This window comes from Somniosus microcephalus, chromosome 23 (assembly GCF_052327205.1).
Source record: "Somniosus microcephalus isolate GS21.2 chromosome 23, FLI_Smic_1.0, whole genome shotgun sequence".
In the NCBI taxonomy this organism is placed as follows: domain Eukaryota; kingdom Metazoa; phylum Chordata; class Chondrichthyes; order Squaliformes; family Somniosidae; genus Somniosus; species Somniosus microcephalus.
Window position 1 is genome coordinate 35,842,856 of NC_141009.1, and position 17,565 is coordinate 35,860,420.

The following is a 17,565-nucleotide window of genomic DNA, read 5'->3' on the forward strand; positions in this document are numbered from 1 at the left end:
CCCCAGTCGCTCTCTCTCTTCCCCCAGTCGCTCTCTCTCTTCCCCCCAGTCGCTCTCTCTCTTCCCCCCAGTCGCTCTCTCTCTTCCCCCCAGTCGCTCTCTCTCTTCCCCCCAGTCGCTCTCTCTCTTCCCCCCAGTCGCTCTCTCTCTTCCCCCCAGTCGCTCTCTCTCTTCCCCCCAGTCGCTCTCTCTCTTCCCCCCAGTCGCTCTCTCTCTTCCCCCAGTCGCTCTCTCTCTTCCCCCAGTCGCTCTCTCTCTTCCCCCCAGTCGCTCTCTCTCTTCCCCCAGTCGCTCTCTCTCTTCCCCCCAGTCGCTCTCTCTCTTCCCCCAGTCGCTCTCTCTCTTCCCCCAGTCGCTCTCTCTCCCCCCCCATCTCCCCGCTCTCTCTCTCCCCCCAGTCGCTCTCTCTCTTCCCCCCAGTCGCTCTCTCTCTTCCCCCCAGTCGCTCTCTCTCTTCCCCCCAGTCGCTCTCTCTCTTCCCCCAGTCGCTCTCTCTCTTCCCCCAGTCGCTCTCTCTCTTCCCCCAGTCGCTCTCCTCTCTTCCCCCCAGTCGCTCTCTCTCTTCCCCCCAGTCGCTCTCTCTCTTCCCCCAGTCGCTCTCTCTCTTCCCCCCAGTCGCTCTCTCTCTTCCCCCCAGTCGCTCTCTCTCTTCCCCCAGTCGCTCTCTCTCTTCCCCCCAGTCGCTCTCTCTCTTCCCCCCAGTCGCTCTCTCTTCCCCAGGCTCTCTCTCCCCCCAGTCGCTCTCTCTCTTCCCCCCCAGTCGCTCTCTCTCTTCCCCCCCAGTCGCTCTCTCTCTTCCCCCCCCAGTCGCTCTCTCTCTTCCCCCCCAGTCGCTCTCTCTCTTCCCCCCCAGTCGCTCTCTCTCTTCCCCCCCAGTCGCTCTCTCTCTTCCCCCCCCAGTCGCTCTCTCTCTTCCCCCCCAGTCGCTCTCTCTCTTCCCCCCCAGTCGCTCTCTCTCTTCCCCCCAGTCGCTCTCTCTCTTCCCCCCAGTCGCTCTCTCTCTTCCCCCCAGTCGCTCTCTCTCTTCCCCCCAGTCGCTCTCTCTCTTCCCCCCAGTCGCTCTCTCTCTTCCCCCCCAGTCGCTCTCTCTCTTCCCCCCAGTCGCTCTCTCTCTTCCCCCAGTCGCTCTCTCTCTTCCCCCCAGTCGCTCTCTCTCTTCCCCCAGTCGCTCGCCCTCTTCCCCCCCAGTCGCGCGCCCTCTTCCCCCCCCCCCCCCAGTCGCTCTCCCTCTTCCCCCCCCAGTCGCTCTCTCTCTTTCCCCCCCCCCCCCCCCGTCGCTCTCTCTCTTTCCCCCCCCCCCCCCAGTCGCTCGCTTGCTCTCTCTTCCAACAACAGCATGCCCTCAAAAGACCCTCGGCACCGCTGGGCACTTCAGCTAGTGCTTAATATGTTTGTGCGAAATTCTTTTGCCTGCTTTAAGGGAGGCATTTTTAAATGGATTACTGTCTAGGTGCAAAGTAGCAAGCAAAAGAATTTCATACGAATGTGTTAAGCCGTTGAACATTCACATTCCCACAGTATAACGTCAAGACCTTGGAACAGAAGGGAAACTAGTGGTGATTATGGCGAGGGGGCAGGGAAACTGGTAATGATTGTCTATGTCCTCTGTGTTCTCCCACCAGCCCCAGAAAAAAAGCCCCCAAATCCAAGATGCATCCTTACCTTCAGTAGTTTCAGTGACCTGTCATTGTTTCAAAAATCCTTCAATACACGAGATACAGACAAGGAAATGATTCTCCACGCTGTCTTGTTGCATTAACTATTTGAATGCTGGATATACTTTGCAATTTTATCTTTGAGCATCTCTCAAATTATTCATGTAACTGTCTCATGCTTGATAGTGCTAAGGAAGAACTGGAGATAATATATGAAAACACAGAATATTTTTTAATTTTGTTTTTATTGTAGAAATGGTTTAGCTGTCCTCACACGTTTGAGTATTAATGGAATAATATGATTGCTCATAACAAATAAGACTTACATTTTATTCACTGTTAATATCTTTTCAAACTATTTTACAACAGATGCAGTTTAAACAACCATCTTAAAACCAGAAATTGAATGTAAAAAAATTGACTTCTCTGTTTACAGTTTACCTGGTGCCTTGATGCTTGCATTCGAGAGAGATTTGTAGATGCAAAGAGAGCTCGAGAATTGCAAGGTTTCTTGGATGGAGTTAAGAAGGGACAGGAGCAGGTGTTAGGGTGAGTGAGCTCCCAGCAAAAAATCCCCATTCTTTATATGGGTACAATCTGTTTTATTGTTTTGGAGTGCTAGGGTAATACTGTCTCTTTTCAGTGACCTCTCAATGATCCTTTGCGACCCCTTTGCAATAAATACTCTGGCTCTGAGTACTGTGAAAAATCTCCAGGAGTTGGTCAGCCAGGATGCATTACCCAGAGTAAGTACTTCACAACTTTTGGCATAATTCAATGTCTGAAACAGAACCATGATCTAAGCTTTGGATTGTTTTCAGTCAATTCTCTCACTGATGCAGAATTCAAATAATATGAAACCCCAAAGGTTTGGCCAAATTACAAAATGCAACTGGGCATTATGTAATGTTCAAGGTATGTCCAGTGTTACTTTTGATTTAATATGTTAATTATCAGGTAGCATTATACGTATTTGAGAAAAAAATGTTGAAAAAATGCTAAATAGAATATACATAACTTTGAAGAATTGGTGATACAGCAGTTCTAAAAAGCCTGATCTTATTCTTTCTAACCTTTCCTACCTGCAGTACAGATTACGCTCTCCTTGTTGGTGATGGTTTTCTTATATTTAAGCAGAAAATGTACTTTCCTGTAATGTCTGCGTAAAATACTTTTGCATCCTGTTGTGTGATAAACCATCATCTTTTTAAATTCAAACCATTGGCAAAACTGCAGAATTTGAACATCCTTTTGCTCCTTTCCATCCCGCCCCCCACCGCGCCATTATTTTTGTTTAAATAGGAACATTGTTGTGGAAGCGTTTGGCAGGATTACAGAGCCTGAGCATGTAATTAACATCAGGTCTGGCAGCAATTTACACAAAGTATTTAAGCAGTGATTTCAGCCCAAATGTGTAAATTCAGCCTTCTCCCACTATTGAACTCAGATATTCATCCAAAATAGCTGCCATGTGGTACAGTGGATACTTGTTTCAATAATTATTGAAAAACATGAAGTTACTTATACTTCTTTGTAATGATTTGGCATTTTAAAAGATGCCTTATGAGTGAGACATTAACAGATAAAATGTATAAAAACTGAAAGCTAAAAGCACTGTAAATAAAATTAAGTGATCTTACAATCATTTGTTTTTATAGTTGCCAAAAAATACTTGCTGCATTTACTCTTTAGTAGTCATGACATTAACTTATAAAGTAAAATATTTGTTTTTCAGAACCACTTTGTGGCTAACTTATATTCCCAATTGTGTAATTTCAGGCACATTTTTAATCTCTGATTAAATAAATTGTGAAAGCTTGTTACTTTGAACTCGTTACTGAGCTACCAAAACATTTCCCTAGTATTCAAAATGCTAATTTTCAATGGGGATTTTGTTGTCTAGGCTCTAAGCCCTGGCATTCCCTTCCTAAACACTTCCGTCTCTCCTTTTAAGACCCTCTCTGACCAAGTTGTTGTTGTAATGTACAAACATCCATATTCTTGTTGTTTGCTACAGATCGAGGCCTGCATTATTCCATACCGCTTTGTGTTTTTGTAGTATTTACAGGAAACTTTCTGGTATCCGGCACGGACGGGACCGACGTGGTGCCGGTTCATCAACAATTCCGGATAACCGAACGCTATAGTAAAAGATACGGAGCTCAGAGCTCCGTATAAAGCAACAAACCCAACAGCTTCAAAACAATCGGCACAAGTTGCAAGCGTCTCTGTAGCTTAGCAACAGCTTCAGCTACACCCTTGCACAGCAACAAATGGAGTAAAAAAAGTTACCTGAACCGACTCCTGAATTTTGCCGGTGGATAGAGTGTTCCGGTTATTTAGGGGCCGGTTAATCGAAAGTTTCCTGTAGTATGATTTGGTCGCATATTATTTTTTAAAAGATGTATGTTTCTCAAAAATCTACCTTTCCTTAAATTAAGTTATCTTGAGATTAATGTATTACTGAAGACTGATAATTGTGGAATTCAACAGGACAGTCCAGACCTCCTCCTCTTGCTGCGTATGCTCTCGCTGGGTCAAGGGGCCTGGGATATGATTGACAGCCAGGTGTTCAAGGAGCCAAAAATGGTAAGTTAGGAAACCTAATCCATTGCTTTATGGTATTGGTTACTAATATCCTGCACAGTAACAGATTATTGAAGTTCTTTGTGACTAGCTGACTCGATCTAAAAAGACTGCATTCCTCACATATTACATCCAGTTTCTACTTTATTATACTTCATTCATCAAACTGTACAAACTGGTTTAGAATATCTTGAATACTTAACATCTCCACAGATGCCCTGATAAGATTTGAATATTAATGTTCTGAGGTGTCTCTCGTGCAGCCTTAGACTTGGACTGTTACAGAATTAGCATACAATTAATCAGGAAGATTAAATAGAGCCGTGCACTGCATAACAGTGACATTTAAAACATGTGTAGATCTGTGCATTATAATTTATTTATTATCGCTCTTTGATTTCTTGAAACCCAAAGTGGTTTTATTAGTTAAAATCTTAACTATGGGTCTTGCTAATATCACCAAGACTATTCTAAATGAAGCGTTTAAGTCAAACAACCAGTTAACAAGCAGATGCTTCACTGCAGCAACCTTTTAATTCATTGGTTTGTCATCAGTTATGGAGGTGGGGGGGGAAAGTATTGCATTGCACTGCCTGTAGATCAAGTGCAGATATCACTACATTGTTCTGTATTAATTATCCTACTTATCTATCCTACCTTTAATGAATCAATGGTAGGCACTGAAATGCAGTTGCCATTATGATAGTTCAAAAGCAGCTGAAAGGGCATTTCTCGTGATGAACTGTCTACAGTGAACTTGAATGTAGTCTAATCGGGGAAAAATGTATTTATAAAAGAGAAAGAAATATGAACCAAATGAATTTACCGTGCAAGTTGAAATATATTTTACTTGGCATGAGAGTACAACTTGATTATGGTGGCCACTTCGACACTTGCTTTTTCATTGTTAAGCCTATAATGAAGAATTGAATGCCTTCCATAGATAAGCAGGAATTGATGTCTTCAGTCATAAAACACTCCATATTTGTACACATAATGAATATACCTTAATCACCTTAAAAAAAAAAGTGTTCATAGGTAAAGTGGTGGAACACCTCTGGTGGCATCAGTCAAGATCCAGCTTGAGTAAGTCAGGTTGCTGCCATTCATGTCAGTGCCTCCAACTGATTGACAGCATGGAATTTTTCCCCTTTTTTTATTTTAAAAATTCTTCATTTCCGTTAAACTTCAGCTACATTTTAGTAGAGGTAAGATTTCAAAAAGGTAACTGCTCACGTTTGGTCTGGACATATATTGATGATAAAAAGCAGAAATGCTGCAGGAGAATTCCCTTGGGTGGTGTTAACAGAGCAGGTCTGCACAACTGTTCTACGGAGTAAATAGATTTACAAGGCTTAACATAGGACCCCTGACAATTATTACGTTCGAAACATATTTTTTGTTTCATTACCGATAAATAGTTGGCACAGATCTGACAGCGTTTTCATCACAGATTTACCATTTCCTTTACTCCTTGCATTTCTCCTCTAATTGGCCCTCCTGAACCAGTTTTACAGATGGGGAGATCCGGTACAGCATCTCGGTGGCTGTTCATTGTGATTGTTGGCCAGCTAACCATGAAACCCTGGGAGCCATCACATCCAAGCCTGACTCTCATCACCCAGCATTCACACGTGTGCTTCCAGCATGGTTTGCTGATTGACCCTAACCAAATTACATTTTTATGCCCGTTTCTTAATTTGGTAACAGGTCAATTGTAGTGTTCCCGCACTTTCCTGGCTGAGAGTGCATGGCTTTGTGGCACACCATTTAGTGCATTTACTTCCTGATTTATCATAGTGACACTTTTTAACCTTTATATTCTGAGGATAAGATGCTTAAATACCTTCTGCCTCAGTCTGCATTCAGGACACAAATAAAAACCTCAGTAACAGTGCAAGATTATAGACTTAACTTAATATTCATTGCCTGTAATTTTTATATTAGTTTCTAAATATGAAAATGTATGGATGGACAAATAAAGTGTGTGGGGTCTAAGACAGTCATCTTTATGTTCAAAGAATAAGACGTTATTTTATAAGTATAATCCACTTCTATCTGTGATCTTTCTGCAGGAGATAGAACTGATCACCAGGTTCTTACCTAATCTGATGGCATTTGTGGTAGATGATCACAGTTTCAATGTGGACCAAAAACTGCCGTCTGAAGAGAAGGCTGTAAACTTGTATCCCACCAACCTCCCAGAACCTTTTATCAAGTATGTCTTTGTCCCGGTGTCAATTTTACCTTTTGAACTTTGGAAATAAATTTACTATCTCCATGAGAACAGATAATGCTTAAAGTATTACATAGTAATTACAGAGTATTAACACTGTCACGCAGGATTTGGACAGAATAATGTAGACGAATTGGATTTGGCTTCTTGATTCCGAGTTACAGAGTTAACAAAGCATGAAGTTAAATTATGATTATTTTCCAATCACAAAATGACAGTTTAATAAATGGGATTGAAGACACTGGTGGAATCCCCCCTGAATAGTGAAGGAGGAGAAAATCTCTAACATGGATTTTCATGTTTAGAGAAAAGTGAGCATTAATACTAATAGTACTTAACATATATAATCCATATACAAATCTCGTGAAGTAATGGCCCGGATTTAGCTCTCAGCTGCGATGGTATGATGCTTGCCGTTCACCTCGCTGCCAGCTGCCCACAGTCTTTTTGTGGGCTTGTCAGCAGAGATTGCCTCTCGTCTGGCACCTCTTCAAGCGCGGCGCCCTCTACAGGGGATCTGTGGCGTTAGTGAGCAGGACAAGGGACAGCAAGGCTCTTCAACCAATCAGATTGAAGAATCCTCACTGAGACACGCAAAGTCCAAACCATGAAGTATAAAGCAGGAGATATAAATTAGATTTAAATGATGTACAGAAAGCAAAATAAAGATTGGGAAATACAGATGGGATTGAGGGAGCGAGATAAAAGAGACAGACAGAAAAAGTATTTTTTAAAATCTTCAACACTAATTTCCTTCTGATGGAATGAGATTCCACACTTATAAAGTTAATTTTTCAGGGCCAGAGAGGTTGTTTGGCTGCAATTATCACTTAGCACATCGTTAAAAACTCACTTACTTCTGAATGCACCAGCCCTAATTTTTTCAGCCGTTTTTAGTGCGGAACTAGTGGGCAAGTACAGCAAGTTCACACCATTGCAGTCATTTCAGTGCCGAGTCTATCGGTGAGGACTGCAACAGTGCAACCTGTGAAGGAGCAGGGTATCTCTGACAACAACTTCTGGATTTCCACATTTTGCTGCGCACATGCATACTCCAGAAGTTGCAGTCAGATTTCCTCCATTATAACAGTGAGTGCTGATAGCCTCACCTCTTATCACAAATTCCAGGCCAATATGCGGCTGTAGCGCCTGCTAAATAAATTATGAGCACAATAAATACAGAATTTTGAAAGATAAATGTTTTTTCTAAGAGACAGAAGTTGAGAAACTCTGATTAAAATGTCAGTATTGCAGCTCATGCATGCTGCATTCTAATCAAAATAACTTGATGTCAAAACTTTCAGGTTTCTTCCATTGCTAGGTTCATTCTGGAGAATCGTGTAGCTTGTGAAATCGCACTATACTATGTACTGCATATTACAAAACAAAGGAACAAGAATGCCATTCTCCGTTTACTACCTTCACTGGGTGAGTACCTGCACCGACGACGACGCAATTATTTTGGGAGGTTTGTTTAAAAATTCCTTATTTAAATATTTTACCAGCTCTACCACACAATTTTATTAATCATATATAAAGTGAACACATAAAACAATGGATGCTTGGTATGTGGGTCCTGATTTGTGTCAAGTCCACATGTAATATAGTTCAGAGGGACAGGTGCTGCGTGTCATCTTGTTATTCTTTCAGTACCCATGCTATTACTGTACTGTAGTAGACACCCAAATAATTACTTTTACTGACTACACTAGCTGCAATGTTCAGAGTTTTAATATTTAGGATCAGTGGTCAACCCTTGACCCCTCCGTCCTTGCAAACTACCGCCCTATCTCCAACCTCCCTTTCCTTTCCAAAGTCTTTGAACGTGTTGTCACCTCCCAAATCCGTGCCCATCGTTCATTGAACTGCATGTTTGAATACCTCCAATCTGGTTTCCGCACTTGCCACAGTACCAAAACGGCGCTCATCAAAGTCACAAATTACATCCTTTGTGACTGTGACAAAGGTAAGCTAGCCCTCCTCGTCCTTCTCAACTTGTCTGTAGCCTTTGACACGGTTGACCACTCCATCCTCCTCCAACACCTCTCCACTGTTATCCAGCTGGGTGGGACTGCACTCGCCTGGTTCCATTCTTATCTATCTAATCGTAGCCAGAAAATCACCTGCAATGGCTTCTCTCCCTGCTCCCGCATCGTTACCTCTGGTGTCCCCCAAGGATCTATCATTGTCATCCTCCTATTTTTTATCTACATGCTGCCCCTTGGCGACATCATCCGAAAACACAGCATCAGTTTTCACATGTACATTGACAACACCCAGCTCTATCTCTTGACTACTTCTCTCGACCCCTCCACGGTCTCTAAATTGTCAGACTGCTTGTCCAACATCCAGTACTGGATGAGCTGAAATTTTCTCCAATTAAATATTGGGAAGACCGAAGCCATTGTCTTCGGTCCCCGCCACAAACTCTGTTCCCCAGCCACCGACTCCATCCTTCTTCCCAGCATGTGTCTGAGGTTGAACCAGACTGTTCGCAACCTTGGTGTCATATTTGACCCTGAAATGAGCTTCTGACCAAGACTGCCTATTTCCACCTCTGTAACATTGCCCATCTCTGCCCCTGCCTCAGCTCATCTGCTGCTGAAACCCTCAACCGCGCCTTTGTTACCTCTAGACTTGACTATTCCAACGCACTCCTGGCTGGCCTCCCACGTTCTACCCTACATAAACTTTTGGTCATCCAAAACTCGGCTGCCTGTGTCCTAACTTGCACCAAATACCACTCACCCATCACCCCTGTGCTCGCTGACCTCCATTGGCACCCGGTTAAGCAACGCCTCGATTTTAAAATTCTCCTCCTTGTTTTCAAATCCCTCCTTGGCCTCGCCCCTCCTTATCTCTGCAATGTCCTTCAGCCCTACAACCCCCCCGAGATATCTGCGCTCCTCTAATTCTGCCCTCTTGAGCATCTCTGATTATAATCGCTCAACCATCGGTGGCCGTGCTTTCTGTTGTCTAGGCCCTAAGCTCTGGAATTCCCTGCCTAAACCTCTCTACCTCTCTTTCCTCCTTTAAGACGCTCCTTAAAACCTACATCTTTGACCAAGCATCTGCCCTAATTTTTCTCTTTGTGGCTCGGTGTCAAATTTTTGTCTTGTAACACTCCTGTGAAGCGCCTTGGGATGTTTTACTACGTCAAAGGCGCTATATAAATACAAGTTGTTGGTGTTGAGTTGTGAATTACTATATTTGCAAAGCTTACAAGGATTCCAGTAAAGTATAATGGTGGGTGGGTGACGTCTTTGTACTATGCCTACTCCAACTGTGGAAAGGCAGCCAGCAGTAAAATAGACTTTGCCCTTCCAAACTTGGGATGTGTCTGTAGAGAGTAATTTGAAATAAAAACAGAAAATGCTGGAAACACTCAGCAGGTCAGGCAGCATCTGTGGAGAGAGAACCAGAGTTAACGTTTCAGGTCGATGACCTTTCGCCAGAACTGCATGAAGTTGGAGATTTAACAGTTTTTAAGCAATTACAGAGGCAGTGAAAGGAGGAGGGGAGGAAAGAACAAAAGGGATGGTCTTTGATGGGTGGGAGACAGGAGTGATCAAATGACAAAAAGGATGATGGTGCAAGGCAAAAGGGGTTGGGAATGGGACAAGTAAATAAACAAAAGATAGGTCTAGAGGAGCTGTAAATGGCAACATCAGAAGCATTACCAGCACCTGCTGTCTGAATTAAGAGGAGCAATGATAATGGTCTGATGTTACTGAAATCAGTGTTAAGTCCGGAAGGTTGTAATCGTAAGATGAGGTGCTGTTCCTCAAGCTTCCATTGAGCTTCATTAGAATAGTGTAAGAAGCCGAAGTCATAGTGAGAGTGCAACGTAGAATTAAAATGGCAGGCAACCGGAAGCTCGGGGTCCTGCTTGCGGACTGAAGGGAGGTTTGCAGCAAAGCGATCACCCAACCTGCGTTTGGTCTCCCCAATGTAAAGGAGACCGCATCGTGAGCAGCGAATACAAGATACTAAATTGCAAGAAGTACAAGTAAATCGCAGTTTCACCTGGAAGGAGTGTTTGGGGCCCTGGACAGTGGGAAGGGAGGGAGGAGGTGAAAGGGCAGGTGTTGCATCTCCTGCGCTTGCACGGGAAGGTGCGTGGGAAGGGGAACGGGTGTTGTGGGTAACGTATGAGTGGACCAGGGTGTCGCGGAGGGAACAGTCCCTTCGGAATGCTGGGAGGGGAGGGAAAGATGTCTTTGCTGGTGGCATCGCACTGAAGATGATCCGTTGTTTCTGGAGGCTGGTGGGGTGGAAGGTGAGAACAGGGGGGACCTGATTGTGGTTCTGGAAGGGGTGCAGGCAGAGGTGTGGACAATGAGTATTTTGAGCTGTATAATATTGGGTTGAAGCACTGGTCCATCACTGGTGGGAGAAACCTGAGGCGACGAGCTAACACCCATCACACAACATGTTTTTTCCCCGCTATAGCATATTGGTACCAAAATAAGCTTAATGGCAACACTGGTGCTATATATTTCTCTCTGTTACCTTTTAGAGTATGTTTGCAGATTATTTTAGTAGAACTGTAGCAATTACACTGCTTCAAAATCCATTGGGAACACTTAATATCTCAAAGCACACATCTGTTCGCAGTGAATTCATTTTGTGCAGCAGTAAAATTGTACATGGAGTAATAATTAATCTGTATACATGCTAATTTGTGCACAGATAATTAAGAGCTATGGGGGAAGATTTCTGCTGTGTGCTAGGTTTAGCAAAATCATAGAACAGTTCTTTATGAAACTACATCTTTACATGCTGCACTTGGCACGCAGAAGCAATATCCTCCCAGTGTAATTAATTCATGAGAAATACATATGCATACAGATTTGCAGTCATCTAAAATAGGGGATAAAATAAATTATGGTTTTAGTGCATTGCACGATATGCATTTCCTATATGGATATTTTATCGGTACTGTACTCACATCTGCCTTGCCGTGCTTTGTGATTTCTGCTGCCAAAAATGTAACCTGGTACAATTTATGGATGATCCCTCGGTAGTTATTACATTGGTGTCTCAATTATCCACCGTGATGGAGGCTCTTCCCCTCCTCCTGCCGTCAGTGGATAATTGGAATTGATGGATAACTGAGAGTCCCGTCAGCCTCGGCTCCAGCTGGTTGTATTACCCCATCCCCACATGACCCGGCCCATCTAACTCCATGTTGTAGCCTAGCAGTTAAAAGATGCAGCCAAACTGAATCCAGAATTCCTTTCTTGAGATGTTTTGGAGATGATCGTGAGGATGGGTATTTGGGGTCCTACCATTTCACTGCAAGCAGCATCTCTGATGTGTGGAGAGCGTTGCCAGGGAAATGCCTCTCTCAATTTCTCTATTTCAGCGAGGATGATAAATCCTCCCTGGGACACAGCAGGCGGCAGCAATGGAATTGTGTTTTATTCTGTAGTGAATTTTATGAGAACTGAAGAAATTATGAATCTAATTAAGAGTAGCAGAGTCGGTAGTAGAACTGTACAGGACTCTAGGGACATGTAACTGGTGCTGAGCAACCCCAGTCCAGCTAGCAAATGTATGCAGACACTGTAGATTTCACAGTCTCTGTATAAATACTGGCTGCACTACAGCAGCTCAGCATGATTTTACTTCACATGTGCCTCTAGAGTCCTACTTAATTAAATTACTGGCTGTGCTACACTTAACTAAGATTTCTTTTTCTGCATACATTAAAATATATAATCTGTAATACAGAATGAACGTCCGAAATCCCGGACTCCGGGATGATTGGTGGTAGGGGTCTGGAATCCGTAAAATGTTCCGGAATCCGGACACCCTGAGGGAGGCTTACCAAAAACCGGAAATAGCGCAACCTGGGCTCGGGCGTTTCCGGACTTCGGACATCAGAAACACGTTCTGAAGTCCGGAATAACCCGAAAACCGGCTCAGCCTCAGTCCCGAGGTTGCCGGATTCAGGATGCTCAACCTGTATATTAAATTTCTATGTATGTGGCACATACCTTATTTGGGCATCATCATGCTGTGATACAGTCATGCTTGCTGCTGCACACTTGTCTCATTAAATAGACTTTCAGAAGCTGCAGAGCCCCATGCCTATACCTACAGCATCATCATTATACTCTGAACCGAATTTGCTTTATCCAGATTTTCCAAGCAACATGAGATCTATTAGTGATGTTTAAAGTCTGGAGTTTGTGGATACAGTGCAGAGATAGAAATGGCACAGAAAATATATTGGGAACGGAAGGATATTTTAATGGTGGATATGGTTCCCCTACTTCCAGTTTTTTTAAAGGTGCTGACTCGTACTGCAGTACAGTTCCACTGGCACTGTCGAGTACCTTGACCAATTTCTATTCCTCATGTATGAGCTTAGACGGTAAGTCTTGACAGGCTATTGAACCATGGAGGAAATCACCGCCAACCTGCTCTCATCCAGTGTCTATACATGCACACTTTTCCAAGGCGAACACTGGATGTTGATCAGGAGTGGAAACTTGGCTGACTTTTCTTTTGTCCCTCATCCATATCTCAGGCACCAGCGCCAATTTGAGCAGCCCAACCACTGGTCAAGGTGAGATCAGCTAACTCCACAGAGACCAGGAATCGAACCTGTGATCTTCCAGTCCCTGTGGCCAGTGCCTTTACCCATTGCAAGACCTCAAAAGGTTTTTAAAACTTTACAAGTGTGAGAGCTAGTGTTAAAGTTGATTCTTAAAATAAATTTTGGTGCTATCCTTATTTTCAAGTATTAGCAGGAGTAGGTCTGGATCTGATCGTAGTAAACTCCAATCTAAGGGAAAGAGATGGGAGTTTTTAACTTCCCAATTTGAATGTATCAGGTGTTGCATTCACTAATGAATTGTACGGCAAAGTCAGACTTGCTGTAGTTTTGTAACTTGAGTATAAATGTTGTTGATCTGACAATTTCCATTATTCACATGAAGGAAGGGGGGTTCCTTCATTGTGGCGGATAATGAAACTTCCACTATAATTGTCTAAATTCATATCAGAGCTCATTGAATTATTATAATTTAGAATTTTTGTTGACTTTCAAAGCAAAAGTTATAGTCATTGGTATTTTGTGAATGTAGATTCTCGTTTCTTCCTGAATTTGAAAATGCTGCATTTAAAAAAAATTCCAATGTGAATTGAGATGGTTAAATGTCCTTTGTATTTCATTGCAGTGGAAACCTACAATGACATGGCGTTTAGCGATATTTTCTTGCATCTATTCACCAGCCACTTAACGTTATTGACAGAGGAATTTGCTACAGAGGAGTTCTGTACTGCACTGTTCGATGGCTTCGTCCTTACAACATTTTCCAGGTTAAAAAATGAAAAATTGTACATCCGGTCCCTATATAGAATGCATTGTAAGAAGGGCTGCAACTGCTAATGAATGTTTAAGGATGTTAATGAGGAGAACAATTAGCTCAAGTTTGTATTCTAGTAAATGCACAAATAGATCTCGGGTTCTGAAACTGAATCCATTCAGGACTCGTGTTCAATTTCAGTGTGTTCCAGGAGTGAGCTGAGAGAAGGTTTGTGTGGTTCAAAATTCTGAACCAGATGTTCCTGGCAAACTTGGTATTAACCAAGTGTTTAAACAAAATCTAGTGACAGAAAATCAATACTGCCCAACACTTATTTTTCACCGCCTATCTAATTTAGATAGTTCAACCATTTTGTCCTATTGTAATGTTAACTCTGTACTTTGACTTGTAGCTAACCGTGTGCTGGAGCAGTTATTTTAGAAGCTGTGCAGATCAATTCAAGTCCGTGAAAGTTAAAACATTCTTGGAATGAATTTGTGTGACAGCAGTTTTTAATCTTCTAAGAGTGTAGGTGTTATTTGGTAAAATATGGGCTTATCAGAAAGTAAACTTTTAACGCATGTTAATGCCTCCTTTTCTAGCTAGTCAGATTGGTGCTTTTTTATTATCCTACCCACCTGTTAGGCTTTTTACACTAGATATTTTCCTCGGGTTCAGCATCACCAGTGATTCCAATAAGAGGACCTCACGTCCTCTATGAACCAGAGCGTGCCTTTACCTGCCCAATATCTAGGTAAATGTAGCGAGACGAATCGAGAGCCTGAGTCACTGTATTTCTGGCGTATTTTGAATTTTTATCAGTGAAACAAATAAGGAGAGATAACTGGTAAAGTAAAAAAGAAAATGTCCAATAGTACAATAAAATGTTGTAATTTAATCCAAGGATGCTGATGTGGCAGTAAACAGGTTCTGCTTCTGTAGTTTTTATGTCAGCAGCTTGGGTTAAGCAGCAGTGTTTTTTGTTCTCTTGTACCAGAAATAAGGCGTCAGGTCATCCAAACAACTGGACTGCTGTACACAATCCTTCAGAAAGAAGGATCTTGCATTGATTTAGTGCTTTTCACGACTCCGGAACGTCCCAAAGTACTTTGCTGCCAATGAAGTATTTCTGAAGTGTAGTCACTGTTGTAATGTAGGGAAACGCGGCAGCCAGTTTGCGCACAGCAAGATCCCACAAACAGCAATGAGATAATGACCAGATGTGATGTTGGTTTTTAGGTAATACAGACCCCTGTTTCTTGAAATGGCGACACCACTTTTCATTTTCTAATTCTCTTTAATGACAATAATGTCCTGACTCACGGTCTATTACAGTAAAGAAAATGTGCACAGACACATCCTCCGACTGCTGTTACATCTTCACCATAAAGTGGTACCTTCAAAAATGGCTTCACTACAGAAGGCACTGGAACCTACCAAACAGGTGAGGTGTCCGTTTCTATAAAGATTAGAAGTGTGATGCAAGGAGGAGATGTTGGCAGGGAGGGGAAATGAGATGAGGATCAGTACTGTGAATAAATAGTATTTTTTCAGTTAATTATACAAGGAGCATTAATATCTGAGCATGAGCAAGACATTCAAGTAAGTTTAAAGCCTGATTGCTCTCCGGTCTAACCAAGCTTGGCTGGGTTTAACTTTGGGACAAATGTTGATTACATTGTAATAGCTGGTACTGTAACAGTATGTTTTTCCGGGCCATAAGACACCCAAAGCTGTTTTACTAAAAGGAAGGTGCTGTGTAAATTTGTATCCTTCACAGGTTTGTGGTCAGGGTGGTAGGCTTGTGGAGTTTGAAAGAGAATGTAAATTTAAATTAGTGAAAAGGGTGTCCTTACTCAGACTGATAAATGTTTGGAATCATCTACCTGATAGGGTGGTAGAGACAAAAACATTCAAATTGCTATTGGATCCTGACTTGGGATAGTTTGGTACCAGGGGATGAGTTTCAAATGGGACGTGATAGACCTTGTGTTCAAAAAATGTTAATATTTGGCCTTGACACTTCTATGCTTATTCCATTTTAATTTTGCACACAGAGTGCTGAAGCAGTGAAGGACTTGTATACTCAACTTACTGAAAAGATAGAAAGCCTTAAGCAAAGCCCTGTGCAAACAGCAGAGACCCCGCCACTGGAACTGCCATTGCGGACTGTCTCTACACCAGCTGCCATCTGATAGATCCAGCTTACTACTTGGATTGAAGCATTATTGTGCATTAGAGATTGACCAAATCTGTTTGCTGTTTTAAGGTGAATCATGAAGCACAGTAACTGCATACTTTTCAGTTATGTCATCCCTTGTGCGTATTCATAAAATTGCAGTCCTGCATAGTGTACACGATTCCCATTTGTCACAAAATTAAATGAACTGTTCCATTGGGCTGCAGCATTACATGTTGGACACATAGCTGTGCGATACATAATTTTAAGAAGCTGCAGATTAATACTTTACAGCAGCACTACTGTGTCAAAGCTGGCCAAAAGTCCAAATAACAAACTTCAAAGAACTGTAGCTGAATTACAGAAGGTCATTCTCACTGCAATTCTCTTTTGATGCATTTTGCAATTGCTTTTACTATTAATGGCATTTACTCTCCCTTCCTATTACTATTTGGTTTATCCTGCCAGGAGTTAGCAGCCCAGGGGAGTAGCTCATTTACTGACCAGAGGAGGGGACGGAAACTATATTTGTCAGCAAAAGCACAGATTCAGGATCTTGGATCTTTTAAAACATTGTTTTAACAAGGAACCGTTCAGTTATTTTGTTTTACTGGTAACAGGAGTCACTTTCAGGATCCGGAGCAGTAAAGCGAGAAACTTTGTGTGCTATACTGCATTACGTGGACCGAATGGTTTAGAAACAATAGAATGTTTAACAAATATTTGTAAATTTGTTTAATTCAACACGATCAACTCAAACAATGTTGTCCCGATAGTTCACTTCTTATTTAAAAAAGCAACAAAAAGGTAGGTGCTAAAAACTTTGTATTACTTTTTTAAAAAAAAATAAAGTTTAAATATTGACATTCTGTTGTTGTATGCACATTACTTGGGGGAAAAAAGGTTCTCATACACAGCGTGAAATTAATCACATTGGTTTAGAAGTTTTTTTAAAATTGTATGTTCCCCAAACCCCCCCGATAGATCCCTCAATGTCAGCGCACTACGTCTTTCAACTGGAAAGGCAGGATGGTGAGTCGTGTTGTGCCTGAAAGGGGTATGCACCCACAGGATGGAACACGGACTGTCAGATTTTCCTTTTCCCTGCTTAGATGAAGAGTTCCACTCAGTGATCATGCTGCTATTAATATGTCGACAATGAAGGAAAATTAAAATGAAGCCAGCTTTGTCCTGTTAACTAGTATTGTTGATGTAGAAACAATTAGGGGAATGGGGTATCTGGATATTTTTGCTAACTGTGCTGTGAGGTTTAGTAGCTGAAGAGAAACATTATCCAATATGACTGCAGCTTGGCCTTCAGGGTTAGGGAACTGTCTCTAACAAGTGGTCTGTATTTAACCTTCGCCCTAAGCTCTGGAATTCCCTCCCTAAACCTCTCCGCCTCTCTACATCTCTCTCCTCCTTAAAACCTACCTCGTTGACTAAGCTTTTGGTCACCTGTCCGAATATCTCCTTACGTGGTTTGGTGTCAGATTTTTGTCTGATAATTGCTCCTGTGAAGTGCTTTGGGCGTTATATAAATGCAAGTTGTTGTTGTTGTTGAAGTGTTGAATATACTGAATGGACTTT

The 17,565-nt window shown here is 42.3% G+C and overlaps 1 protein-coding gene across 2 annotated transcripts in view; it reads left to right on the top strand.

Moving 5' to 3' along the window:
- nelfb (negative elongation factor complex member B) overlaps window positions 1-16,841 on the top strand; it is a 39,417-nt gene extending 22,576 nt beyond the window's left edge. Inside the window, exons 6-13 of one of the 2 annotated variants that reach the window (XM_085965778.1) lie at window positions 2,092-2,204; window positions 2,278-2,401; window positions 4,149-4,244; window positions 6,317-6,459; window positions 7,799-7,905; window positions 13,668-13,809; window positions 15,132-15,240; window positions 15,854-16,841. In XM_085965778.1, the coding sequence (XP_085821904.1) occupies window positions 2,092-2,204; window positions 2,278-2,401; window positions 4,149-4,244; window positions 6,317-6,459; window positions 7,799-7,905; window positions 13,668-13,809; window positions 15,132-15,240; window positions 15,854-15,991 (972 nt within the window). In that variant the 3' untranslated portion in view covers window positions 15,992-16,841. The remainder of the gene's footprint in view (window positions 1-2,091; window positions 2,205-2,277; window positions 2,402-4,148; window positions 4,245-6,316; window positions 6,460-7,798; window positions 7,906-13,667; window positions 13,810-15,131; window positions 15,241-15,853) is intronic. The other variant, XM_085965779.1, reaches the window with a different exon arrangement.
- Window positions 16,842-17,565: the final 724 nt, after the last annotated feature.